The 23,969-nt window shown below is 38.3% G+C and overlaps 1 protein-coding gene and 1 long non-coding RNA gene across 3 annotated transcripts in view; one reads left to right on the top strand and one right to left on the bottom strand.

The window, feature by feature from the left end:
- Positions 1–23,969, top strand: part of HERC6 (HECT and RLD domain containing E3 ubiquitin protein ligase family member 6) — a 63,062-nt gene that overhangs the window by 29,370 nt on the left and 9,723 nt on the right. For both annotated transcript variants that reach the window (XM_058721935.1, XM_058721936.1), the window contains exons 10-17: positions 667–726; positions 3,864–3,957; positions 9,866–10,055; positions 12,713–12,873; positions 17,692–17,805; positions 18,112–18,219; positions 19,529–19,690; positions 23,075–23,218. In XM_058721935.1, coding sequence (XP_058577918.1) covers positions 667–726; positions 3,864–3,957; positions 9,866–10,055; positions 12,713–12,873; positions 17,692–17,805; positions 18,112–18,219; positions 19,529–19,690; positions 23,075–23,218 — 1,033 coding nt within the window. The remainder of the gene's footprint in view (positions 1–666; positions 727–3,863; positions 3,958–9,865; positions 10,056–12,712; positions 12,874–17,691; positions 17,806–18,111; positions 18,220–19,528; positions 19,691–23,074; positions 23,219–23,969) is intronic.
- The window catches only part of LOC131507340 (uncharacterized), a 30,405-nt gene continuing 14,166 nt past the window's right edge, over positions 7,731–23,969 (bottom strand). The window contains exon 2 of the long non-coding RNA XR_009259454.1: positions 7,731–8,015. This is a non-coding gene — a long non-coding RNA (uncharacterized LOC131507340). The remainder of the gene's footprint in view (positions 8,016–23,969) is intronic.

The raw sequence follows: 23,969 nt of genomic DNA, 5'->3' as shown, positions 1-23,969 counted from the left end.
GAATCAAAAACACTTTGTGTCTCGCAAAGCCTTCACTAAAGTGGACTGTTTTTTATATCTTCATAGTTTATACTCTGGGACTCCATAAATTTCTGTTTTCAGAAGGGAGGATTTTATTTAAATATATGTGACTTGGTAGAACCAACTATGAAGGGTTTTGGTGAGATTTATCAGCACAAATTATATCCAGAATTTGGAAGACTTGTAAGGGAGCAGTTGTCTTTTTATTTATGTATTTATTTATTATTATTTTTTTAAAATGTATTTATTTTTGAGAGACAGAGCAGAAGCAGAGGAGGGGCAGAGAGAGAGAGAGAGAGAGAGAGGGAGAGACAAAGAATCCGAAACAGGCTCTGGGCTCTGAGCTGTAAGAGAGAGAGAGAGAGAGAGAGAGAGAGAGAGAGAGAGAGAGACAAAGCATCCAAAACAGGCTCTGAGCTCTGAGCTGTAAGCACAGAGCCTGACATAGCACTTGAACTCTCGAACTGAGAGATCATAACCTGAGCCAAACTCAGACACTTAACCGACTGAGCCACCCAGGCACCCCGAGGAGTTGTTTTTATTAATAATGATTCCATGTCTTCGGTTAAATAATTGGGCATAAGATAAAAGGAGGCATGCTTTATAATACGCTATGACTTAACACTTGTGTTATGACTTTTACAGCGAAGTTAGGATGATATTTTCATCTCCTGCTTGTCTGACTGCAAGTTTTTTAAAGAAAAGGTAATTTTTAAATGAGATTTACCTTCATTTGAAACACTGGGGAATCTTTAGCATGAAATGTTTCAAGTCAGTCATTTTAATTTGTAAATTATGTTATCTTTGAACAAAAAGTCCAACATAGAAAACACCATAGGCTGGTATAAAATTCTTCCATTTTGTAAGGTAATTTTCTGCAAGACCACTATAAGTTGTGATTCCTAATTCACATTGTTCACTTCCTCTGCCCTGCCCTCCTCTGTTACCTGATTGGAAGGAATGATGTGCTTTTTTTTCAAGATCTTTGTATCTGTGAGTGATCATTCTAACATTGCTTCAGTACTTAGAGGCCAAGGCAGCACTTGGCAGTTCTTTTTGTGGTGGCATCAGTAGGGAAAATAGATTCTATTTATCTTTAACTAGATTCACTACTACAGAGAAAAATCTAATTTCTCTATTTGGTTTGACACTTGGTCTGATCCAATAGTATAAACAGTTCCTTTGTGAAATGCTCTATATTTGGTCTTATATTTCTTCCCTTCGCTTTATGCTTTCCAACACTGTGTCTGGGAACTGTTAAGAGATGAACTGAAGCATATCAAAATTTTTAAGAGTTTATTTAACCAAATACTGATTCAAACTGGGAAGCACCAAATTGGAAGTGATTAGAGCACTCCATCAACAGGAGCTAGTGGAAAGACTTATGTAGAGAAGATGCAGAAGCAAAGAAAGGAAATTAATTGATTGGCTATGGCTTAAAACATTTTTTTAAGTTTTATTTATTAATTTTTGAGAGAGAGAGAGAGAATGTGCAGGAGAGGCAGAGAGACCGGGAGACTGAGAATCCCAAGTAGGCTCCGTACCAGGAACGCAGAGCCTGATGGGGAACTTGAAATCACAAACCATGAGATCATGACCTGAGCCAAAATTAAGAGCTGGTTGCTTAACCAACTGAGCCACCCAGGCCCCCTGATTGGCTATAGCTTAAAATGTAGTTGGCTGTTTGTGACTAGTTGTACTTTGGTTTCGATTTTATAACAAGTATTTACAGGCTTAGATTTTGGTTTACATACGTAGGCCATCATGGTGATAGAGCTACCCCCAGTGTAATGGCCTCCTTGTTTAATTAATTTAACAGTGTTTAAGAGAGGAGGAGGATAAGAGCATGGAGGCTCTTAGGCTTCCCTCTGCCTTCTCTGGAGGCCAGTGCCCTACTGGTGTGTCCGTAGTGGATATAACTCAGTCCAACCCTCCCCCACTAGGTCAGGTCTCATCTCTCCCTGATGAGTAGGCCCCAAGCTGCCTGACTGATTCTGAAAAGTTCTACACATCTTGTACCCCCACCTGGCCAGTAGGTGGCACTCATTTAACTCATGTTGCATGTATTTCTTGCCTCTGTGCAACCCCCCAGTTGTCCCATTGGTTCATTTTGTTTTGTTTTGTTTTGTTTTGTTTTGTTTTAGTGACTCATCACTTGCATATAACACCCAGTGTTCATAATAAATGCCCTCCTTAATACCCATCACCTGTTTAGCCCAATCCCCACCCACCTCCCTCCATCAACCCTAAGTTTGTCCTCTAACGTTAAGAGTGTCTTATGGTTTGTTTCCGTCTCTCTTTTTTTTTTTCCTTCCCATATGTTCATCTGTTTTATTTTTTAAATTCCAAGTATGAGTGAAATCATATATTTGTTTTTCTCTGACCTCTTATTTCGCTTAGCATAACATACTCTAGCTCTATACACACTTGCGCATGGCAAGATTTCATTCCTGTCCCACTGATTCTTAATCCAGCTGCACTCTCAGTCACTCCTCAAGGGGACAGGAGGAACTGTTGAGTCCAACAACTTCTTGTGAGAACCAGAGAAACCCAGGGAAACTGAATGCCATGGCTTCCCACTTGCAGCCGCAACACACTATCTTTCTAGAGTCCAGAAAAAGCATCTCTGTTCATCCCCACATATCCCAGTCAAAGGTGGAAGAAGACAAATCAGACACTGCTTCCCTCTGCCTTCTCCCTCTCCCATTTGCGTTCTTCTTCTTGCCATCCTTCCAGGCAAGAAGTGAGGACAGGGACTCTGCCAAACAGTGTTTTCTCTTTCTCCCCTGCTCTAGCCTCAGGCTAATCCTTACTGCATATAGAATATTTTCTACACTTAGAATATTATCTTACTAAAGTGGAAAAGTATCCTCCCAGGAATGATGAGCCTCGAGGTTTGGTCTTAAGATGCCAAAGACTGCAAAGGACAAAATATTTTAAGGGGAGATTTAAAATACTTTGTTTGAATATTTGCATAAATATTTTAGCCCTGGCATTACTCTTGACCAGTTATTCAGCAAGCATAAAGTATTTCTTGATAGAACATTACAAAAAATTATTTGACAGAATTCAAGTCTCTTCAAATATCACCAACAGAACCCAGGAAAACACCACACCTAAACAAAGATTTGATAGTGTTTCTGAGAGGGAAGGCTAGGTTGGAATTTATCAAGAATTGGCAGTTTGGTTTAGGCCAGGTCTTTCAACATGGGAGGGGAAAGCTGGAGGCTTGATTAGGATTGGGAGAAGATACAGTGATCCAGGGTGGGTGGAAACAGCAAGGCAACAACTTTAGGCAAGAGATTCAGACAATCTTAGAGCATAAACTATCTGTTAATGCTTTCCACTGAAGAGTTAATGGGTCTTTTCAGGAAGTTCCTATAATGAACAATCAAGCCATTTGCCTGGGCTAGTGTCTTTTGAAATAGTGAAGTCATGCTAATGAAACAGTGGAATCCTAAAGTAATGTAAATGTAGATGATGGTAAGGTGTGTTGTGTGTGTTGGGGGCGGGGGTAGTTTCAGATTTTAGTGTACAGGCTGAGTGTGGGGGTAAACGTTTTTGGTTCTCAGATGTAGCCTATGAAATTTTGCCATTATTGCAACCCAAACTTGTAGCTACTCTAGCAATAATAGTAACCTACTCTCTTTTAGGAGAATATAAATTTTATAATTATTTTTGTGTGCCAAAAAAATTCATAATTTTGAAAGGAGACAAATTGTAAGAAAAATGTTTATATATGCTATTTAATAAAATAAAGCAATAAATATGTATGAAGTTTAGAAATATTCTTTTCTATCTGTTTATGTGTTTTGTTTTGTTTACATTTCTTGTATCCAAAGAGAATCTGTAGAAACGATTTCCATTGATGTGGACTTACAAATGGCAAGAGATACCTTCGAGAAGTTGACAAAAACAGAATGGATTTCTTCCATGGTAATAGCCAATATTTACTTGAGAAATAGAGCAATAGAATTTCTTTATAGGAACCAATATGAATGCAGTTGAATTCTGTTCGGAGCTGAGTCAGAGAGACTCTGTGATAAGGGAGACGGCTAGTGTTCACAATAAGGTTACTATATTCCAGACACTATATTCCAAGCTGGCATTTACTTTCTTATTGAATGTTTAAATGTCCTGTAAATACAGTACTTTTGTTTTCAACATGAAAAACCAATGCTTGAGAGGTAAATAACCATTAGCAGACATATGAATATAGCACTAGTTTGGGAAGTAAGATAATTTTTACCTGGACTAGGAGAATAGAAATCCTGTTCTTTCTTTTGAGATGAATGTCAAATCCAGTTAAGATGAATCTGCTACCAATTCATCCCTTATCCTATTTGGGTTACATTTTCTTTACCTTTTTGAGGGGTTCCTTATTTATGGAGTTCCTTTTTAAGCTCTATTCTAGTTAGATATTTTATGATTCTGGGTTGTGTTGGAAAATTTTCCCTCTACAAACTCAGGTTCATGTGAGTTCATGACTGAGTAACAAGAGTAATAGACTGATGGGGTGCCTGGGTGGCTCAGTAGGTTGAACGTCCGACTTCAGCTCAAGTCATGATCTCAACGGCTTGTGGGTTTGGGCCCCACGTCGGCCTCTGTGCTGACAGCTCAGAGTCTGGAGCCTGCTTCGGATTCTGTGTCTCCCTGTCTCTCTGCCCCTCCCCCGCTTGTGGTCTGTCTCTCTCTTAAAGATAAACATTAAAAATTTAAACAAAAAAAAGAGTAATAGACTGAGTAACAAACAGGATTAATAGACTGAGTAAATATTCCCCGTGTTTGCAGGGAGCATTTAGATGAAGAGGCTCCCTGAACAGCTAGGGATGAGGGCTTATATACCAATTAATAGGGAATAGGGAAAAGGGACTGGGGGAGAAGAGGTTTCTTTGAGAAAACTGGACTTTTCAGGGAGACAAATGGGCTTTAAGAGGGACAAATGGAAGATATGACAGCTTGTGATAATGTTTGTGTGATTTCTCATCCAAGTGCAAGTGGCTGGTCTTTACCTGGCAGTGAAACCTGCCCTCCAAGTTTCTTGGAAGGCCCTGACTTTAGTCAGATAAGGGAAGATCTGAAGTCTTCCTTCTACATCAGCTGTATCCACATGCCTTTGGTTTCAAGTCATCTTGTATATATACCATTTTGGGTCCCCACATTTGGAAGGGAAAGTAGAGTGTTCTTTAATATATAGTAGATACTTTTTTTTTTAATATATGAAATTTATTGTCAAATTGGTTTCCATAGAACACCCAGTGCTCATCCCAAAAGGTGCCCTCCTCAATACCCATCACCCACCCTCCCCTCCCTCCCACCCCCCCATCAAACCTCAGTTTGTTCTCAGTTTTTTTTTTTTTTTTTAATTTTTTTTTTTTCAACGTTTTTTTATTTATTTTTGGGACAGAGAGAGACAGAGCATGAACGGGGGAGGGGCAGAGAGAGAGGGAGACACAGAATCGGAAACAGGCTCCAGGCTCCGAGCCATCAGCCCAGAGCCTGACGCGGGGCTCGAACTCACGGACCGCGAGATCGTGACCTGGCTGAAGTCGGACGCTTAACCGACTGCGCCACCCAGGCGCCCCTGTTCTCAGTTTTTAACAGTCTCTTATGCTTTGGCTCTCTCCCACTCTAACCTCTTTTTTCTTTTTTTCCTTCCCCTCCCCCATGGGTTTCTGTTAAGTTTCTCAGGATCCACATAAGAGTGAAACCATATGGTATCTGTCTTTCTCTGTATGGCTTATTTCACTTAGCATCACACTCTCCAGTTCCATCCACGTTGCTACAAAAGGCCAGATTTCATTCTTTCTCATTGCCACGTAGTATTCCATTGTGTATATAAACCACAATTTCTTTATCCATTCATCAGCTGATGGACATTTAGGCTCTTTCCATAATTTGGCTATTGTTGAGAGTGCTGCTATAAACATTGGGGTACAAGTGCCCCTATGCATCAGTACTCCTGTATCCCTTGGATACATTCCTAGCAGCGCTATTGCTGGGTCATAGGGTAGGTCTATTTTTAATTTTCTGAGGAACCTCCACACTGCTTTCCAGAGCGGCTGCACCAGTTTGCATTCCCACCAACAGTGCAAGAGGGTTCCCATTTCTCTACATCCTCTCCAGCATCTATAGTCTCCTGATTTGTTCATTTTGGCCACTCTGACTGGCGTGAGGTGATATCTGAGTGTGGTTTTGATTTGTATTTCCCTGATAAGGAGCGACGTTGAACATCTTTTCATGTGCCTGTTGGCCATCCGGATGTCTTCTTTAGAGAAGTGTCTATTCATGTTTTGTGCCCATTTCTTCACTGGGTTATTTGTTTTTCGGATGTGGAGTTTGGTGAGCTCTTTATAGATTTTGGATACTAGCCCTTTGTCCGATATGTCATTTGCAAATATCTTTTCCCATTCCGTTGGTTGCCTTTTAGTTTTGTTGGTTGTTTCCTTTGCTGTGCAGAAGCTTTTTATCTTCATAAGGTCCCAGTAATTCACTTTTGCTTTTAATTCCCTTGCCTTTGGGGATGTGTCGAGTAAGAGATTGCTATGGCTGAGGTCAGAGAGGTCTTTTCCTGCTTTCTCCTCTAGGTTTTTTTTTTTTTTTTAATTTTTTTTTTTAACCTTTATTTATTTTTGAGACAGAGAGAGACATAGCATGAACAGGGGAGGGGCAGAGAGAGAGGGAGACACAGAATCAGAAGCAGGCTCTAGGCTCTGAGCCATCAGCCCAGAGCCCGACGCGGGGCTCGAACTCATGGACCGTGAGATCGTGACCTGAGCTGAAGTCGGACGCTTAACCGACTGAGCCACCCAGGGGCCCCTCTCCTCTAGGGTTTTGATGGTTTCCTGTCTCACATTCAGGTCCTTTATCCATTTTGAGTTTATTTTTGTGAATGGTGTGAGAAAGTGGTCTAGTTTCAACCTTCTGCATGTTGCTGTCCAGTTCTCCCAGCACCATTTGTTAAAGAGACTGTCTTTTTTCCATTGGATGTTCTTTCCTGCTTTGTCAAAGATGAGTTGGCCATACGTTTGTGGGTCTAGTTCTGGGGTTTCTATTCTATTCCATTGGTCTATGTGTCTGTTTTTGTGCCATATAGTAGATACTTTTATTGTCAAGATGAAGAAGAATAGATGTTATCAAATATATTTTATTATTTTTTAAATGTTTATTTATTTTTGAGAGAGAGATAAGACAGAACACAAGCAGGGGAGGAACAGAGAGGGAGACAGAATCTGAAGCAGGCTCCAGGCTCTGAGCTGTCAGCACAGGATCCATTGTGGGGTTCGAACTCATGAGCCGTGAAATCATGACCTGAGCCAACATCGGACACCTAACCAACTGAGCCACCCAGGTGCCCCTAGAATGCATTTAAAAAATAAATTTATTTAGGTTATATGGGAGATAACTTGGGGTGCTATTCCCAGTGTGAGTTCCAAGGAACATTAGTTTCACAGAATGCTCCCTGAAAACAGGTTCTAAGTGAAACAACTTTGGATACACTGCATACTATTATGAAGTTATAATGTACATCAGTAAATCAAAGATTCTATGATGTCATACACCAAAAGAAATCTAGCTGTTTTAGCCCTATTTTTCTCAAAGTTATTTGACTTTGTGTGACATTATTTTCCTATATATGCCTACTAGCATTCCATATAAATCATGTTCTTCTGGACATGTGAAAAAAATAAATTGTAAGAACATTAATGTAATAATATGTAGTACTTTTATTGTTGCAAATATCATCTTAATCCTTCTGACATGTGGAGATAGACACTGTTGTTAAAAGCATCTAAGATCTATTAAATAGAATAAATGATGGTAGCTGTTGTTAACAAACAACTTCCAAATCTCAGTGGCTTAACACAATGAAGACTTCTTTTCACATCGTAGTCCAATGAGGGTTGGAGTCAGGAAACACATGCAGAGGAGGAAGAGGAAATGTTTCCCCTCCACCCATCTTAGTTTCATTGGCTGGGACCCTGCAAATTAGACTGAGAAAAGACAGATTAATGGGAGAGAAATAAACAGAAGTTTATTAATATGTGTGTGCATGCTGCATATACACTCAGTGATGAGTAACTAAAGCGTGGTTAGAACTTGGTTATATAGCATCTTAGCAAAAGAACAATAGTTTTGTAAAGAAGAGACAACACAAAGGAAAAGGAGTTTGAGCTTCTAAGGGTGCCAAAATGCAGGAAGGCAAATATCTGGGGAAGCTCATGTTAGATAAGGTCTAGATTATAAGGTTTATTTGTGTAGACTCTTTTTCTCTTTTATTTTTAAAAATTTACATCCGGGGTGCCTGGGTGGCTCAGTCGGTTAAGCCGCCGACTTGGCTCAGGTCATGATCTCATGGTCCGTGAGTTCGAGCCCCACGTCAGGCTCTGTGCTGACAGCTCAGAGCCTGGAGCCTGTTTCAGATTCTGTGTCTCCCTCTCTCTGACCCTCCCCTGTTCATGCTCTGTCTCTCTCTGTCTCAAAAATAAATAAACGTTAAAAAAAAATTTTTTTTTAAAATTTACATCCAAGTTAGCATATAGTGCAATAATGATTTCAGGAGTAGAATTTAGTAATTCATCCCCTGTATATAGCACCCAGTGCTCATCCCCACAAGTGTCCTCCTTACTGCCCCTTGCCCATTTAGCCCATTCCCCACCCAAACCCCTCTAGCAACCCTCCATTTGTTCCCTGTATTTAAGAGTCTCTTATGTTTTGTCCCTCTGTGTAGACTCTTTCTCAATGCCTGTTCATCTCTGCTGATAAGGTTCTTGCCCTTCTCCTGGTACAGAAGTTAGCGGCAGGAGGACACCTTTACAGGGGGAATTTATATTGTTTTCAAGTAGATAGAGGGAAGCCAGAGAGCTTGTCCTGTGCCTGCTTTTTCTCACCTGCCTTCAGCTCAAAATAATCCTCATGCCAGAGTGGCATATATTTTTTTTAAGTTTATTCATTTTGAGAGAGAGAGCACAAGTGAAGGATGGGCAGAGAGAGAGAGAGAGAGAGAGAGAAACCCAAGCAGGCTCCGCACCATTAGCACAGAGACTGACATGGGGCTCGATCCCATGAACCATGAAATCATGACCTAAGCCTAGATCAGGAGTCGGACGCTTAACTGACTGAGCCACCCAGGTGCCCCCAGAGTGGCATATCTTTGAGTGTATATTCTGCTACCTTTCCCACCTCTGCATAATTTCACTGAGGAGTGATTTGGGTTCCTTTTTTCTGGAGTTCTAGGCACTGGAGCCATGAAATCCTCCAGTATATCTTTTGTATTCAGTTGGCAGATAAGGAAAGCAAGTATAGAAGGTTACATGAGAGGTTGCAGGGGTCATGCCTAGAAGTGATATACATATCTCATATACACATTTCATTCATATCTCATTAGCCAGAACTCAATCATATGGCCCCATATAACTGCAGGGGAGGCTGGGAAATGCCATCTTCCCGGAAGCCTAGAAGGAAAATGAAACAGTATTGGTGAGGTGAACGTATGCCATTATCTCTGCCATGTTGGATTTTAAGTCATAGATTTGGGTATGGGTCTTTGATGTGTCAGTCTCCAATTGAGTCCATGATTCACACAGCATGTACATGCACATGTGACTTCACTTTATTTCTTTCATGCATCCCAGTATAAAATAGGGAGGATGGCTCTCACATAATACATTAGAGGCATTTGGTATGCAAGGAGTTACGGAGTTTGAACAGAAGGTCTGAGGAAAACTAAATGATTACACCATTGGAAAATAGTGGAATGAAACCCCTAGTCCCATAGCTTGTTTTTCACTATAATCTGTATCTAATATATTCTGGGCCCTTTCCCTGATCCTTTCAACCACAGATAACTACAGGTTTTAGGGATAATCTGCTCAGAGCTCTTCCATGTCATTCTCCACACCAAGAAGCATTATCAGTTTTCCTTCTGCTCCCAGAATGTCCTGTGATGCATGATTCTAAGAACTGGAGGAGTCTGGTGGTTCCATATGCAGAAGCTGTTTGTAAAATGAGTGACCAATCTTTACGAGTCCTGAGTAAGTTTGATTAATTTTTCACTTTATCTGTACTCTCAACAATCACTGAAGTAAAAGATGGAGCAAATTTTGGATAGAAGATTTAAAAATACACAAATGTTTGGGTATGTGGTATGTGAATGTTTGAAAAGATTAACCTAACATTATTATAATCATTACTCTTATACAAAGCATGTGTAACTCTTAGACTTGGACATGGCTTTGACTTCAGAGTTTAATAACTATAGAGGATCCAGTCAAAATAAATCTATACTTGAAAACTTTTTGTTTATGTTTTAAAACTTGAGAAATTTTGGGGCACCTGGATGGCTCAGTCAGTGAAGTGTCTGACTTCGGCTCAGGTCATGATCTCGTGGTTCGCGAGTTTGAGCCCCATGTTGGGCTCTGTGCTGACAGCTCAGAGTCTGGAGCCCACTTTGGATTCTATGTCTCACTCTCTCTCTGCCCTTCCCCTGCTCATGCTATGTCTCTCAAAAAAAACAAACGTTAACTTTTTTTTTTTTTTTTAAGTTTTGAGAGACCCTCCACAGAACTTTAAGTGGCCACCGTTCACACTGTAATCTAAATAAACTGCAGGTCAGTGCAACATGACAACCCTGACAGAGGATATACCAGTTTACATTTCATCAACAAATATGAGAGCATCAGCCCACACATTTTTCTACAGTATTATTAGACTTTGATATTTGCCATTCTGAAGAAAAAAGTCTCTTAATTTGAATTTTAGTTTTCTCATTATGAATGAGATTGTGCTGGTTTTCCTATATCTCAGTTCCATTTGTATATTATAGTCTGGAAACTATCAGTTCTTCCCTCTTAACCCATTTTCCCATGTGTTGTTGTTAGTGTTTTTCTTTTTTATTTAGCTTTTTAGTTTTTACTTTATTTTTTTAATGTTTATTTTTGAGAGAGAAAAAGAGAGTTGTGAACAGGGGAGGGACAGAGAGAGAGAGGGACAGTATCTGAAGCAGGCTCTGTGCTGACAGCAGCGAGTCCAATGTGGGACTTTAATCCACTAACTGTGAGATCACGACCTTGGCTGAAGTCAGATGTTCAACTGACTGAGCCAGCCAGGCACCCCTATTTTATTTTATTTTTTAAAGTTTAGCAGGCTCTGTGCTGTCAGCATGGAGCCCGGCATGGAGCTTGATCCCACAACTGTGACATCATGACCTGAGCTGAAATCAAGCTTAACTGATTAGGCCAACGAGGCGCTCCTATTTAGAAGCTTTTAAATGATTAAGGCAACTAATTCTTTATCAATAATATGAATTACAAGTCTTTTTTCTCTGGGTTATTAATTTTTTTTATTTTGTGGAATTTTCACATGCATAATTATTTGAAAATATTTTAATGAAGCCTACTATGTAAACATTTTCTTATATGGTCGCTGAGTTTGGATCGTATTTCAAAAAGCCTACTCCCTCTGAAATTTAAAAAAATTTCCCATACTCCTACTAGAATTTTTTTTTTTTTTTTAAAGTAGGTTCCATGCCCAGTGTGGGGCTTGAACTCATGACCCTGAGTTCAAGAGTCACATACTCTACTGACTGAGTCAGCCAGGTGCCCCACTTCTACTAGAATTTTTATTGGTTCATTTTTATGTTTAACTCTTTGATCCATTCAGAGTTTATCTTGATTAAGCTTTATCTTTTTCTGGAAAAGTTTTCAGTTGTTCCCATACATTCACTGAATGATCTGTTTCATTCCCATTAATATGTAATGCCACATTTATCATATACTCAAGTATCCTATGTATTTGTGTCCATTTATGGAATCTCTACTATGTAAGTCTGCATTTCATACATCTGGGTCATATTATTTTAATTAAATTAGCTATTTTAATATTTGATAGGTTTGCTTTCTGAGAATTATGTTTTAAAGATACAAATATCTGGGGCGCCTGGGTGGCGCAGTCGGTTAAGCGTCCGACTTCAGCCAGGTCACGATCTCGCGGTCCGTGGGTTCGAGCCCCGCGTCAGGCTCTGGGCTGATGGCTCGGAGCCTGGAGCCTGTTTCCGATTCTGTGTCTCCCTCTCTCTCTGCCCCTCCCCGTTCATGCTCTGTCTCTCTCTGTCCCAAAAATAAATAAAAAAATGTTGAAAAAAAAAAAAAAAAATTTAAAAAAAAAAAAAAAAAATTTAAAAAAATTTAAAGATACAAATATCTAGGTTGGAACAAAGTAATATTAAAATATTGTTATTGAGTTAATTTAAAAAATATATCCATATATACCAGGTGTTCATAAAGTCTGAAAAGATATTTTATTTTCCTCAAATCAAAAATGTCCTTGATGACATTATATGTGTGCATGTGTGTGTATTCTTATGCAAGTTTTCAGATTTTATAGATACTCTATGGAATTTTGTTTGAAAATCATGAAATCAATCAAGTAGTCAAGTATTAATATGATCAACAAATTTCTTCAGAATCCTACATCTGAACTTTCAATTCCAATGATATTTGATGAGGGAAAAACATTTTTTCACATCTGTGAGTAATAAATGTCCAGGATGGTACCCTGAGACAAGATATTTTATATGTTTTGCCATCAGAAATGGAAACTGTTATCTATTTCATACGTTAAAGAACCTGGAAGAAACTGAGGATTTTTTTGGAGGGTGCATATTTATCATGGCTGATTTTATACCCCCCAGAGAAGTGCTGGGGATCTTTGCAAGAATCTTCTCTCAATACACTGGTCCAGATGCTCAAAAATGCCATCGTCTCTCAGCTGCGTTCCTGGCCTAAAATTGAAACCAATGAGAATCACTGCAATCTTAAAGCTCTTCTAGGAATGGTGAAAGAAGTGTATAAGGTAAGGGTTCATCTGAATATATATATATATATATATACCCACATACATATATATATATATATATATATATATATATATATATATAAATGATTTTACTCAATTAAAAACTTTTAGGTCTCAGCCAATTGGAGTCTTATTTTATTTCTAAAACAAAATATTTTATTCAGTTCTTAGTAATTCAGAATTTTGTTTGTTTTGCTAATTGGCTAGACTCTAGTCATATATATTACATATATGTTACATATTGTATATACAGGTTATATGTAATATATATCACATATATCATATGCACAAATACTAAAAAATGAAATTGATTATTATTTTCAGTACAGTACACAACATAATCCAGAAGTAATTTAAAATTAGCCTACTAATAAACCTAATGATTGTTGGGGGATAGGGAGGAGCCAGAGCATTTTAAGTAAAGAGCAGAATTAAATTAGTATTGTTCAATTAAAAATAATTGGCTAAAGTAAGATGATTTTATAAATATAAATTTAAGTGGCAATCAAAACCAATTTCACCATAAAATATCAATCTCAACAGGAGAAAACATTAGGTACAAAAATTAGTTCATTTCAGAAGTACTAATGCACCGGTATTTCTAAAGTAGTATATTTCTTTTTTTTACCTAGCTTTATTGAGACATAATTGACATATTGTGTGACTTCAAAGTGTACAGTATATTGCTTTGATACATCTATACTTATTCATTTTACAACTGGAAGTTTGAACCCTTTGACCAATATCTTCCCATTTCCCCCACTCCCTGACAACCACCATTCTACTTTCTGTTTCTGAGTTCAGCTTCATAGATAAGTGGTATCATACATATTTTTCTTTCTCTGTCTGAGTTATTTGACTTATCCTAAGTCCCATCCCTGTTGTCGCAAAAGGCAGGATCTCCTTCTCCCTCATGGCTGAATTGTATTCCAGTGTTTATATACATCTTCTTTATCTATTCATCCATCCAGGATGCTTAAGTTGTTTTCTTGTCTTGTCTTTTGTAAATAATGCTGCATTAAACATGGGGGTGCAGACATCTCTTTGAGATAGTGATTTAATTTCCTTTGAAGTGAATATATTTATTCAGATGAATATATTTTTTAATATAGCAAGAAGTGGGATTGCTAGATCATATGGTAGTTCTGTTTTTAATTTTTTGAGGAACCTCCATACTGTTTCCCGTGGTGGCTGCACCAATTAACATTCCCACCTGCAGTGTACAAAGGTTCCCTTTTCTCTGTATCCATGCCAACACTTATCTTTTGTTTTTTTGATGACAGCCATTCTAACAAGTATGAGGTGATATTTTACTGTGTAGCTTTGAGCTGCATTTCCCTGATGATTATGGATGTTGACCATCTTTTCATGTACCCATTGGCCATCTGTATGTCTTCTTTGGAAAAACATCTATTCAGTTCCTCTGTCCATTTTTAAAATTAGATTGTTTTGTTTGATCAGTGGCATGTGTTCTGTATATATTTTAGACATTAATTTCTTATGAAATATACAATTTGCAAGTATTTTCTCCCATTTCATAGGTTGCCTTTTTATTTTATTGTTGTTTCTTTTGCTGTGTAGAAACTTTGTAGTTTAGTTTTTGGTAGTCCCACTTATTTATTTTTGGTTTTGTTGCTTGTGCTTTTGTTGTCATATCCAAAAAAATCATTGCCAAGACCAATGTCAAGGAGCTTTCCCCTTAGGTTTTATTCTAGGAGTTTTATGGCCTTATGTTTAAGTCTTTAATCCATTTCAAGTAAATTTTTCTGAGTGGTATACGATAGGGGTCCAATTTCATTCTTCTGAATATGGTCATCCAGTTGCCCCAATATTTATTGAAAAGACTATCCTTTCCCCATTGAGTTTTCTTGGCTCCTTTGTCAAATGTTAGTTGACCATTTTTGTGAGGTTTTATTTCTGGTCTCTTGATTCTGTTCCATTGGTTTATGAGTCTATTTTTATGCCAGTACCATTACTATAGCTTTATAGTATAGTAATAAATCTGGAGTTGTGAGGCCTCCAGTTTTGTTCTTCTTTCTCAGGACTGCTTTGACTGTTCAATCTTTTGTGGTTTCATATGAATTTTAAGACTGTTTTTCTTAACTCTGTGAAAAATGCCTTTGGAATTTGGAGAGGGATTACATCTTATCTATAGATAACTTTAGCTGCTATAGACATTTTAACAATATTAATTCTTCTTTATTTTAAATTTATTTATTTTGAGAGAGACAGAGAGGGCACAAGTTGGAGAGAGGCAGGGAGAGAGGGAGACAGACAATCCCAAGCAGCTTCCATACTGCCAGTGAGGAACCCGATGTGGGGCTTGAACTCATGAAACTGTGAGATCGTGACTTGAGCTGAAACCCAAGCGTTGGACACTTAATTGACTGAGTCACCCAGGTTCCCCCGATATTAATTCTTCTAATCCGTAAAGAAAGGCTATATTTCCATTTATTTGTGTTTTCTTCAATTTCTTTCATCAAAGTCTTACAGTTTTTGGTGTACAGGTCTTTCACCTCCTTGATTAAATTGATTCGTAAGCATTTCATTGTTTTTGATGCTATGGTGAATTGCTAATTGGAGTCTTAAGAAGACAAATAAGAATCATGAGGAGTCAGGTATTTTTTAATTTACATTTTATTTTTTTAAAATTTACTTTTATTAAAAAAAATTTTTAATGTTTATATGTTTTTGAGAGAGAGAACGTGAGCATGAGTTGGGGAGGGGCAGAGAGAGAGGGAGACAGAGAATTCTAAGCAGGCTCTGCACTGTCAGCACGAAGCCCAATGTGGGGCTTGAACCCACAAACCATGACATCATGACCAGAGCTGAAGTTGGACGCTTAACCAACTGAACCACCCAGGTGACCCATACACATATTTTTAAAGTAATGCATATAAGGAAAATGTTTGGCAGAAAATAATTGGGAACTTTTTTAAATTTTATTTTTAATTTTTTAAAATTTACATCCAAATTAGTTAGCATATAGTGAAACAATGATTTCAGGGTAGATTCCTTAATACCCCTTACCCATTTAGCCTATCCCCCCTCCCACAACCCCTCCAGTAACCCTCAGTTTGTTCTCCATATTTATGAGTCTATTCTGTTTTGTCCCCCTCCCTGTTTTTATATTATTTTTGTTTCCCTTCCCTTATGTTCATCTGTTTTGTCTCTTAAAGTCTTCATATAAGTGAAGTCATATGATTTTTGTCTTTCTCTGACTAATTTCACTTAGCATAATACCCTCCAGTTCCATCCACGTAGCTGCAATATAATTGGGAATTTTGATAAGGGAGAAACTTTATGAGACTGAAGATGTTTTGTAATGTACTTCTTTAAGAAAAAGTACACATCAAAATCTGTAGGCTTATCCCATTTTTCATTCTTGATAATGGTTGTGTGTTTTTTTTCCTTTTACAAAGTCTTACCAGAAAGTTTTTTAAAGAACCAATCTTTTTACTTGTTGATCCTCTCCCCTGTACGTGTTATTTACTTCCTTAATTTATATTCTTAGATTCTTTATTTCCTGTCTTCTATCTTTTGGATTAATTTGATATGATAGAGGCTTATTTAGAGCATTGATTTTCCAGAATTGCTTCCTCTGGAAAGCCTTCTTAAACCCCTTAAGTCCTTCTCCAATCAGAAATTGTATCCTCCTTGCCTGACTACTTGTTTTTATCTACTAGACTATGGGTTGGTAATCTATACCCATGGGTAGCCTCATATTTTTGTAAATAAAGTTTTATTGGAACATACCCACACTTGTTTTCATATTGTCTAAGGTGGTTTTGTGCTACAAAATGGAAGAGTTGAATAGCACCAGATATTGTATGGTCCCAAGTTCATATATTTACTGTTTGGATTTAAGAAAGAGTTTGCTGACTACCGTACTAGACTGTAAGCTATGTGTCAGCAAGGACACTTTTTAGCTATGTTTTGTCTCACACCTGACAAGTAGTATGTGAAAAATTAATATTAATCAATGGAGAAAGGGCTGAATTTATCAAAAGTTCCTTGGATTTTTATGGTGCCTTTTTAAAATGTTTATTTATTATTTTTTTTTATTTAAACAAAATTTTTTTCAACGTTTATTTATTTTTGAGACAGAGAGAGACAGAGCATGAATGGGGGAGGGTCAGAGAGAGAGGGAGACACAGAATCTGAAACAGGCTCCAGGCTCTGAGCTGTCAGCACAGAGCCTGACGCGGGGCTCGAACTCACGGACCGCGAGATCATGACCTGAGCCGAAGTCGGACACTTAGCCAACTGAGCCACGCAGGCACCTCTAAATGTTTATTTATTTTTGAGAGAGAGAGAGAGAACGAGTGGGTAAGGGGCAGAGAGAAAGGGAGACAGAGGTTATGAAGTGGGCCCTGGGCTGACAGCAGAGAGCCCAATATGAGGCTCAAACTCATGAACTGTGAGATCATGGCCTGAGCCAAAGTTGGATGTTCAACCAACCGAGCCACCCAGGCACCCCTTTATGGTGATTTATTCTCAAGATCTAGAAATTGTTTCTAGTAAACCTGTACCCTAAGAATTGTTTTACTAATCTCCACTGCCAACATGTTATCTTTTACAGTATTTATGAAAATTAGGTAAATTATATATCAAAAAATGGAAGTTTTATAGAACTCTGTTTCATCATTGACAAATGCATTGGGTTTATAGAGCTCTAATCATATAATAGCCATATTATATTTATATATATTACATATATATAATATATATCATATACATATATAATATATATGTAATATATATATAATCACTTATTGATAGAAAATAAAACTAACAAGTCATGTTTTCTTTAAGGTAAATAAAGCTAGGTGTCGACTACCAGAAGATACTTTCAACATAAACGAACTCTCCTATTTGCTGAACTTTCATGAAGACAGAAGAAGACTGTTCCTTAGGGATAACAACCTAGTAAGAGTAATATTTTTCCTTCTGAAAATGTTCATTCTTTTATAGGAGGACATATTAATAGCTATGTAGGTATCTCTTTGATAACTCAAGATTTGAAAATTTCTTCACTGCAATGCTAAATTGCTAAATTAGATGATCATTTTTTTAGAAATACATTTTCTTAGAAATTTTTTCTAAATAATTTGAATTCTTAAAAACAGATTCCAAAAAGTATAGAGCAAAACAATTTACAGTGATGAGGTAAAGGGAAAAAGTTTTTCCCCCTTTTAATTATTAAAACTATTATTATCTCTTTCTATTTTTTAGATACCTGCGGAAAACCTCAGTCCCATTATTTTCAGTGATTTTCCATTTATTTTTAATTTGCCATCCAAAATTAAATTATTACAAGCTGAGTCCTATTTAAAAACAATGGTATGTATGCTCTACTTTTTTTTATTATGTAAAATTACTAACATATACAAAATAGAGATAATGGTGTAGTGAGCCCTATCACAAAGTTTCAGAAGTCATCAACATTTTGCTGCACTTCCCCATTTCTGACTTGTTTTTTAGTTGTCACTATTTTAGCTGAAGTATTTTAAAGCAAATCCCAGGCCCAATTTTCTTTCACCTCTCCATACTTCAGTGCATCCTTTCTGGTTGTTTCACTCTTATTCATGCTGAGATTCTTCAGTGGGTTCAGGTGGTGACCACATGATTCTTCCATTTTAATGCTTCCCATTAATGCTTTATTTATTTATTTATTTATTTATCATATTTATCTATTTATTTATTTATTTATTTTTTGAGAGAGAGAGAGCACAAAAGCAGGTGAGAGAGGCGGAGGGGAAGAGAGAGAGAGAGAGAGAGAGAGAGAGAGAGAGAGAGACTATATTAAGCAGCCTGATACTCAATGTGGAGCCTGACATGGGGCTTGATCCATGACCCGGGGATCATGACCTGAGCCAAAATCATGAGTTGGACATTTAACTGACTGAGCCACCCAGGCACCCCACCCCCACGTCAACATTTTATTTAATAATTCTATCCATTGTTTTGGTTGAAGTTTGCACAATGGCATTATTTCTAACCTTATCATTACTTCCAAAGTTACTGACTAAATTCTGTAAAGAACTTTTCCTCATCAACCAGGGTCACTTGGCTACATTCACACAGGAAAGTGGAATGATGCTTAATCCTTTTTCTTTAATTATTAAATGTTGCCAGGGGCGCCTGGGTGGCTCAGTGGGTTCAGCGTCCGACTTTGGCTCAGATCATGATCTCACAGTTTGTGGGTTCAAGCCCCACATCGGGCTCTGTGTTGACAGATTGGAGCCTGGAGCCTGCTTCAGATTCTGTGTCTCCCTCTCTCTGCCCCTCCCCCACTTGCATTTTCTCTCTCTCTCTCTCAAAAATAAACATTAAAAAACTTTTTAAAAATGTTTTTTAAAAAAGGATCATGTTTACTACAAATGAGATAGCTTGTAATTATTTAGCTGTACCTCCATGGTGACTAATTCCTTGTATATAATTCCTAGATGCCATGGTTTCACAGATCCTGTGATCTCTTTGTTTTTCACAATGTAGTGTAGATTATGATGCCCTTTTTTCTTAAATAATTACAGTATGAGTATATACAGCAGTAGTAGGCATAAGTATATGCTATGCAGACTATGTTTATTTGAAATATTAAACACTTCCTAGTGTTCCTATGAGATTCCTAAAATATTTCTTTTTTTAGGGCTTAAAACAGAAAGAATACCTGGATTGGGGGCAAGTGAATCTGCCAACAAAGGATGGACAACCTACATTTACACTTAGAGTCAGACGAAGTCATCTAGTTGAAGATGCTCTGCTTCAGTTAAGCCAAGTTGAAGACACTGACCTCTGTAAATTATTAGTGGTACAGTAAAAGTCTCATTGGACATTTTTATTAATGTGAAAGGGGAACATTTATATAATGTAGTAAAGGAGGAGCCTGCCTTTGCAACTATAGTTATCAGCTGTATGGTTTTCCACAATCTGGGGTGCCTGGCTGGCTCAGTCCGTACAGCATGAAACTCTTCATCTTGGAGTTGTAAGACTGAGCACCACACCAGGCACAGAGATCCCTTAATTAAAAATTAGAAAAACAATTGCTTACCCTTTAGAGAAAAGCTATGGGATGTTTAATTGAATATTGGGATTAGGTGTTAACTATTCATTACCTATGACTACAAAATTGCTGCATAGTGAACCATCCCAAAGCTTAATTACTTAAAATAACAATAACTTATTATAGAGATCTGAAATTCAACTAAGGATCTGCTGATTTAGATCGAATTCATTTGGGTGGCTTTACTGATTTTTGTCTGCACTTGTTTACGTATTTGGGAGTTGGCTAGGTATTGGATGATCTAGGCTAGATTAAGCTTGGCTGGGACAGTTTGGATCTGCTTCCTGTGCTTTTCATCTTCCTGGGACCAGCAAGCATAGTATTCTTCTCACTTCAGTGCCAGAGGTACAAGTTAGCAAGCCTAATAACACAACTAAAGTTGCTTTAGTCAAAGCAAGTTACATGGCTGAACCCAAGTCAAGGGCGATGAAATATACTCAGCTTCTTTAATGGGAGAAACTGCAGAGTTACATGCAACAGATATGGATCGAGGAGGGGTACAGAATTTGGGCTATTAATGCCATCGACAAGCAGCTGGTAGAATAGATACTTTTCCTACTTTTTGGCTCTAGTTTTATTTTATTTTTAAGGTTTATTTATTTAAAAATTTTTTTAAAATATTTATTCAATTTTGAACGGCGAAGAGACAGAGCATGAGCAGGGAAGGGGCAGAGAGAGAGGAAGACATAGGATCTGAAGCAGCTCCACACTCTGAGCTGTCAGCACAGAGCCCGACGTGGGGCTTGAACTCACAGACTGAGAGATCATGACCTGACCTGAAGTCGGAAGTTTAACCAACTGAGCCACCCAGGTGCCTCAAGGTTTATTTATTTATTTTGGGGGGGGGGGGAGGGACAGAGAGAGAGGGAGAGAAAGAGAATCCCAAGCAGGCTCTGCACTGACAGTTTGAACCTGACACGGGGCTCAAACTCATAAACCGTGAGATCACGACTTGAGCTGAAATCAAGAGTTGGAGGCTTAACTGAGTGGGCCACCCAGGTGGCCCCAGCTCTGGTTTTAGTCACAGAGTTTCTACTGTATTGGTTCTAATTCTAATCATCTTTCACTTCATCCTTTTGGGTACCTGTAGGGTTTTTACTGTGTTGGAGCTCAGATCATTTGCCCTGTTGAGGACATAGAATGAGTAACTTTTTAAATAAAAGCTGGACTCTGTACAGAAGGGAGATTTTCCTGGTATGAGAGGATAACTTAGGCTCTCAGAGGGAAAGCCAGAACCTGGAGGGTAGCACTCAGACAGGAGAGGGATATTTTCCACCGTGGGACTAAATGGAAAACAAAGAAGCTATTTTATAGGCCAGACTTTCTAGTTGTGTATCTCCCTCTGTATCTACTTTCTTTTAAATTTTGATTATGAGGAAATCAATAGAAAATTATTCTGCCCACAGGAGATGACAAAGAGGTAGGAAGCTGAGCTTCAAGACAGAGCCAATCAAAATACAGACTCCTAACAAGGCAAGGTTGTTGAGGCCACTTGTGAGTGGGTCCTGACCACATGAAGGCAGACTTGCCAGTGTTCAGCGAGTAGAAATTAGCAAATTGGAAGTAAGCTTAATTTATTATTGGGATATCCAGATGGAACACAATGTGGGCCGTTGGAGATGAGATGATGGTCTGTGGCCAAGGAGTCGGTTCATCAAAGTGGCAGAGATAAGATCTTCCAGGCAAAGGAAGGAAAAAGTGAATGCTTAGTGAAGCTTATGTTATAACGATAAAAAGAAATTAGCCAGGGAAGAAGTGGAAAAGTAGTTAGAAAGGTAGGTAGGAGGAAAACTGGGATAGTACTTAGCCACAGAGCCCCAACTTTAGAAAAGGACAATTTCTGCAGCACAACTTTTCTTTTAATAAAGCTAGAACAGTTTTGGCTTCTTACATCTCATACTTGGGTAGGTTAAGCTACCATACGTGTTCAGTGTCAAAGTGTTTAACTTGAAAATATCTTAAAAAATAGGGGCGCTTGAGTGGCTCAGTTGGTTAAGCGTCTGACTCTTGATTTCGGCTCAGGTCATGATTTCGTGGTGTGTGCGTTTGAGCGCCACATCAGGCTCTGCACTGACAGTGAGAGGCCTGCTTGGGATTTTCTCTCTCCTCCTTTCTCTCTCTCTGCTCCTCCTCCACTTGCTCTCTCTCAAAATAAATAAATAAACTTAAAAAGAGAGAAACATCTTAAAAAATAAATAAGGGGTGCCTAGCTGGCTTAGTTGGTAGAGCATGTGACTCTTGATCTCAGGGTTGTAAGTTTGAGTTCCACGTTGGGTGTACAGATTACTTAAAAATAAAATTAAATAAATAATAGAACTGGGGGGAAAAAAAGAAAGAAAAAGAAAAGGACAGTTCATAGTGACTTCCTACAGGAGGGCTATGGACACTTAGGTCTGATGGTTCTTTCAAAGCTGCTAAACCCAGAAGGACTGGGAGGGCAATTTATCAGAAGTTTTTGTTTTGTTTTCTTTTCTTTTAAGTTTATTTATTTATTTTGAGAGAGAGAGAGAGAGAGAGACAGAGAGAGAGAAATGGAGGAGCAGAGAAAGAGGGAGAGAGAGAATCCTAAGCAGGTTCTATGCTGTCAGTGCTGAGCCCAGCATGGGGCTTGATCTCACAAATGTGAGATCATGACCTGAGCTGAGATCAAGAGTCAGACGCTTAATGGACTGATCCATTCAGGCACCCCAATTTATCAGAGTTTCTAATGAGGGGAGAGGCAGGAGAAACCAAATAGCTGTTGACTAGAGCCAGAGCTATAAAGTCTGAATGATGAGATGAAGGTAGACATTAAGGGAGAAGAATCAGGGAATTTAGTGTTCCAGGGACCTGAAGCATATCAAAATCTTGTTCAAGAATCTGGTCAACATAATTGGTGAATACTAAGTCTGGCTAGAATCCTCCTTTACTTAGTTCATATGACAGTGTAAAGGATTCACACACATACAATAATCTGACAATAAATAGGTTTGCGGCATCCGCTTGCTCAGCAGGAAATTGAGTGAGGTGTGGGATCGAACGGGGTGTGGGTTTCTAGGAATTCTGATGGCTGCAGGAGGTTTGAAACTTTTCTAGAAAGATCAAGGCATTGTATTTTAAAACTGAGCCCGGGAGTGTGTTCTCTTTCCTCAGATTGAATTTATTAAAGAAATTTGTTCTGTGGGAGAAGGGGTAAAATCTGAGTTCTTCCACTGTATATTTGAAGAGATGACCAAGACAGAATATGGAATGTTCATATATCCTGAAGAGGGTTCCTACATGTGGTTTCCTGTCAGCGTGAGTTTCTTATTTATTTTCTTACAGTTTTACAGAACAGAAAAAGTATACCATATACCACAACACGAAACCATACATGATAATGTAAAATTCGATCATATAAACAGCCTTGTTACTCATGATCCAGAGCAGCAGCTCTAGCATCTCTTGGAGCTATTAGAACTTCAGGCCCTACCCCAGATCAGAGCATGTATTTTATAAGATCCCCAGGTGATTCTATGCACGTTAAATTTTTAAACAGCTTTTATGAAGTATACTTGAGATTCAATGGACTATGATACATCCGGTGTCTGATTTGATAAGTTTTGATATATGTATGCATATGCCATGAAACTATTACCACAGTCAAAATAATGAACATATTCATCATCCCCCAAAATTTCTTAATACCCCTTTCTAATGCCATTCTTCCCCCGCTTCGTTCTCCCCATTCCCCTGCCTCATGCCCGTGCAACCCCAACTACTCATCTGATTTCCGTCACTGTGGAGTAGTTTGAATTCCTAGAATTTTATATAAATTCTAAGATTTCTATTCCAGTGCCAGCCTTGATGTTAGCAGGTGAATGGCTTTGGGCCACTTACCTCATAGCCTCAATCTACATGCCCTATTTTCTTACAGTAATTGTGAGGCTAAATGTTACAAATGTATTTAGAGTGTTCAGGCTAGTGGTCTCCCGGCTGTATGGTAGTGATGGCCTACCAAGATGTGGCCAGTGTTTTCCCTCATCTCCGACTACCAAGTGTGGAGAGA

The sequence above is a fragment of the Neofelis nebulosa genome, chromosome 3, assembly GCF_028018385.1.
Source record: "Neofelis nebulosa isolate mNeoNeb1 chromosome 3, mNeoNeb1.pri, whole genome shotgun sequence".
NCBI lineage: Eukaryota > Metazoa > Chordata > Mammalia > Carnivora > Felidae > Neofelis > Neofelis nebulosa.
This window is presented reverse-complemented; position numbering and strand designations above follow the sequence as displayed.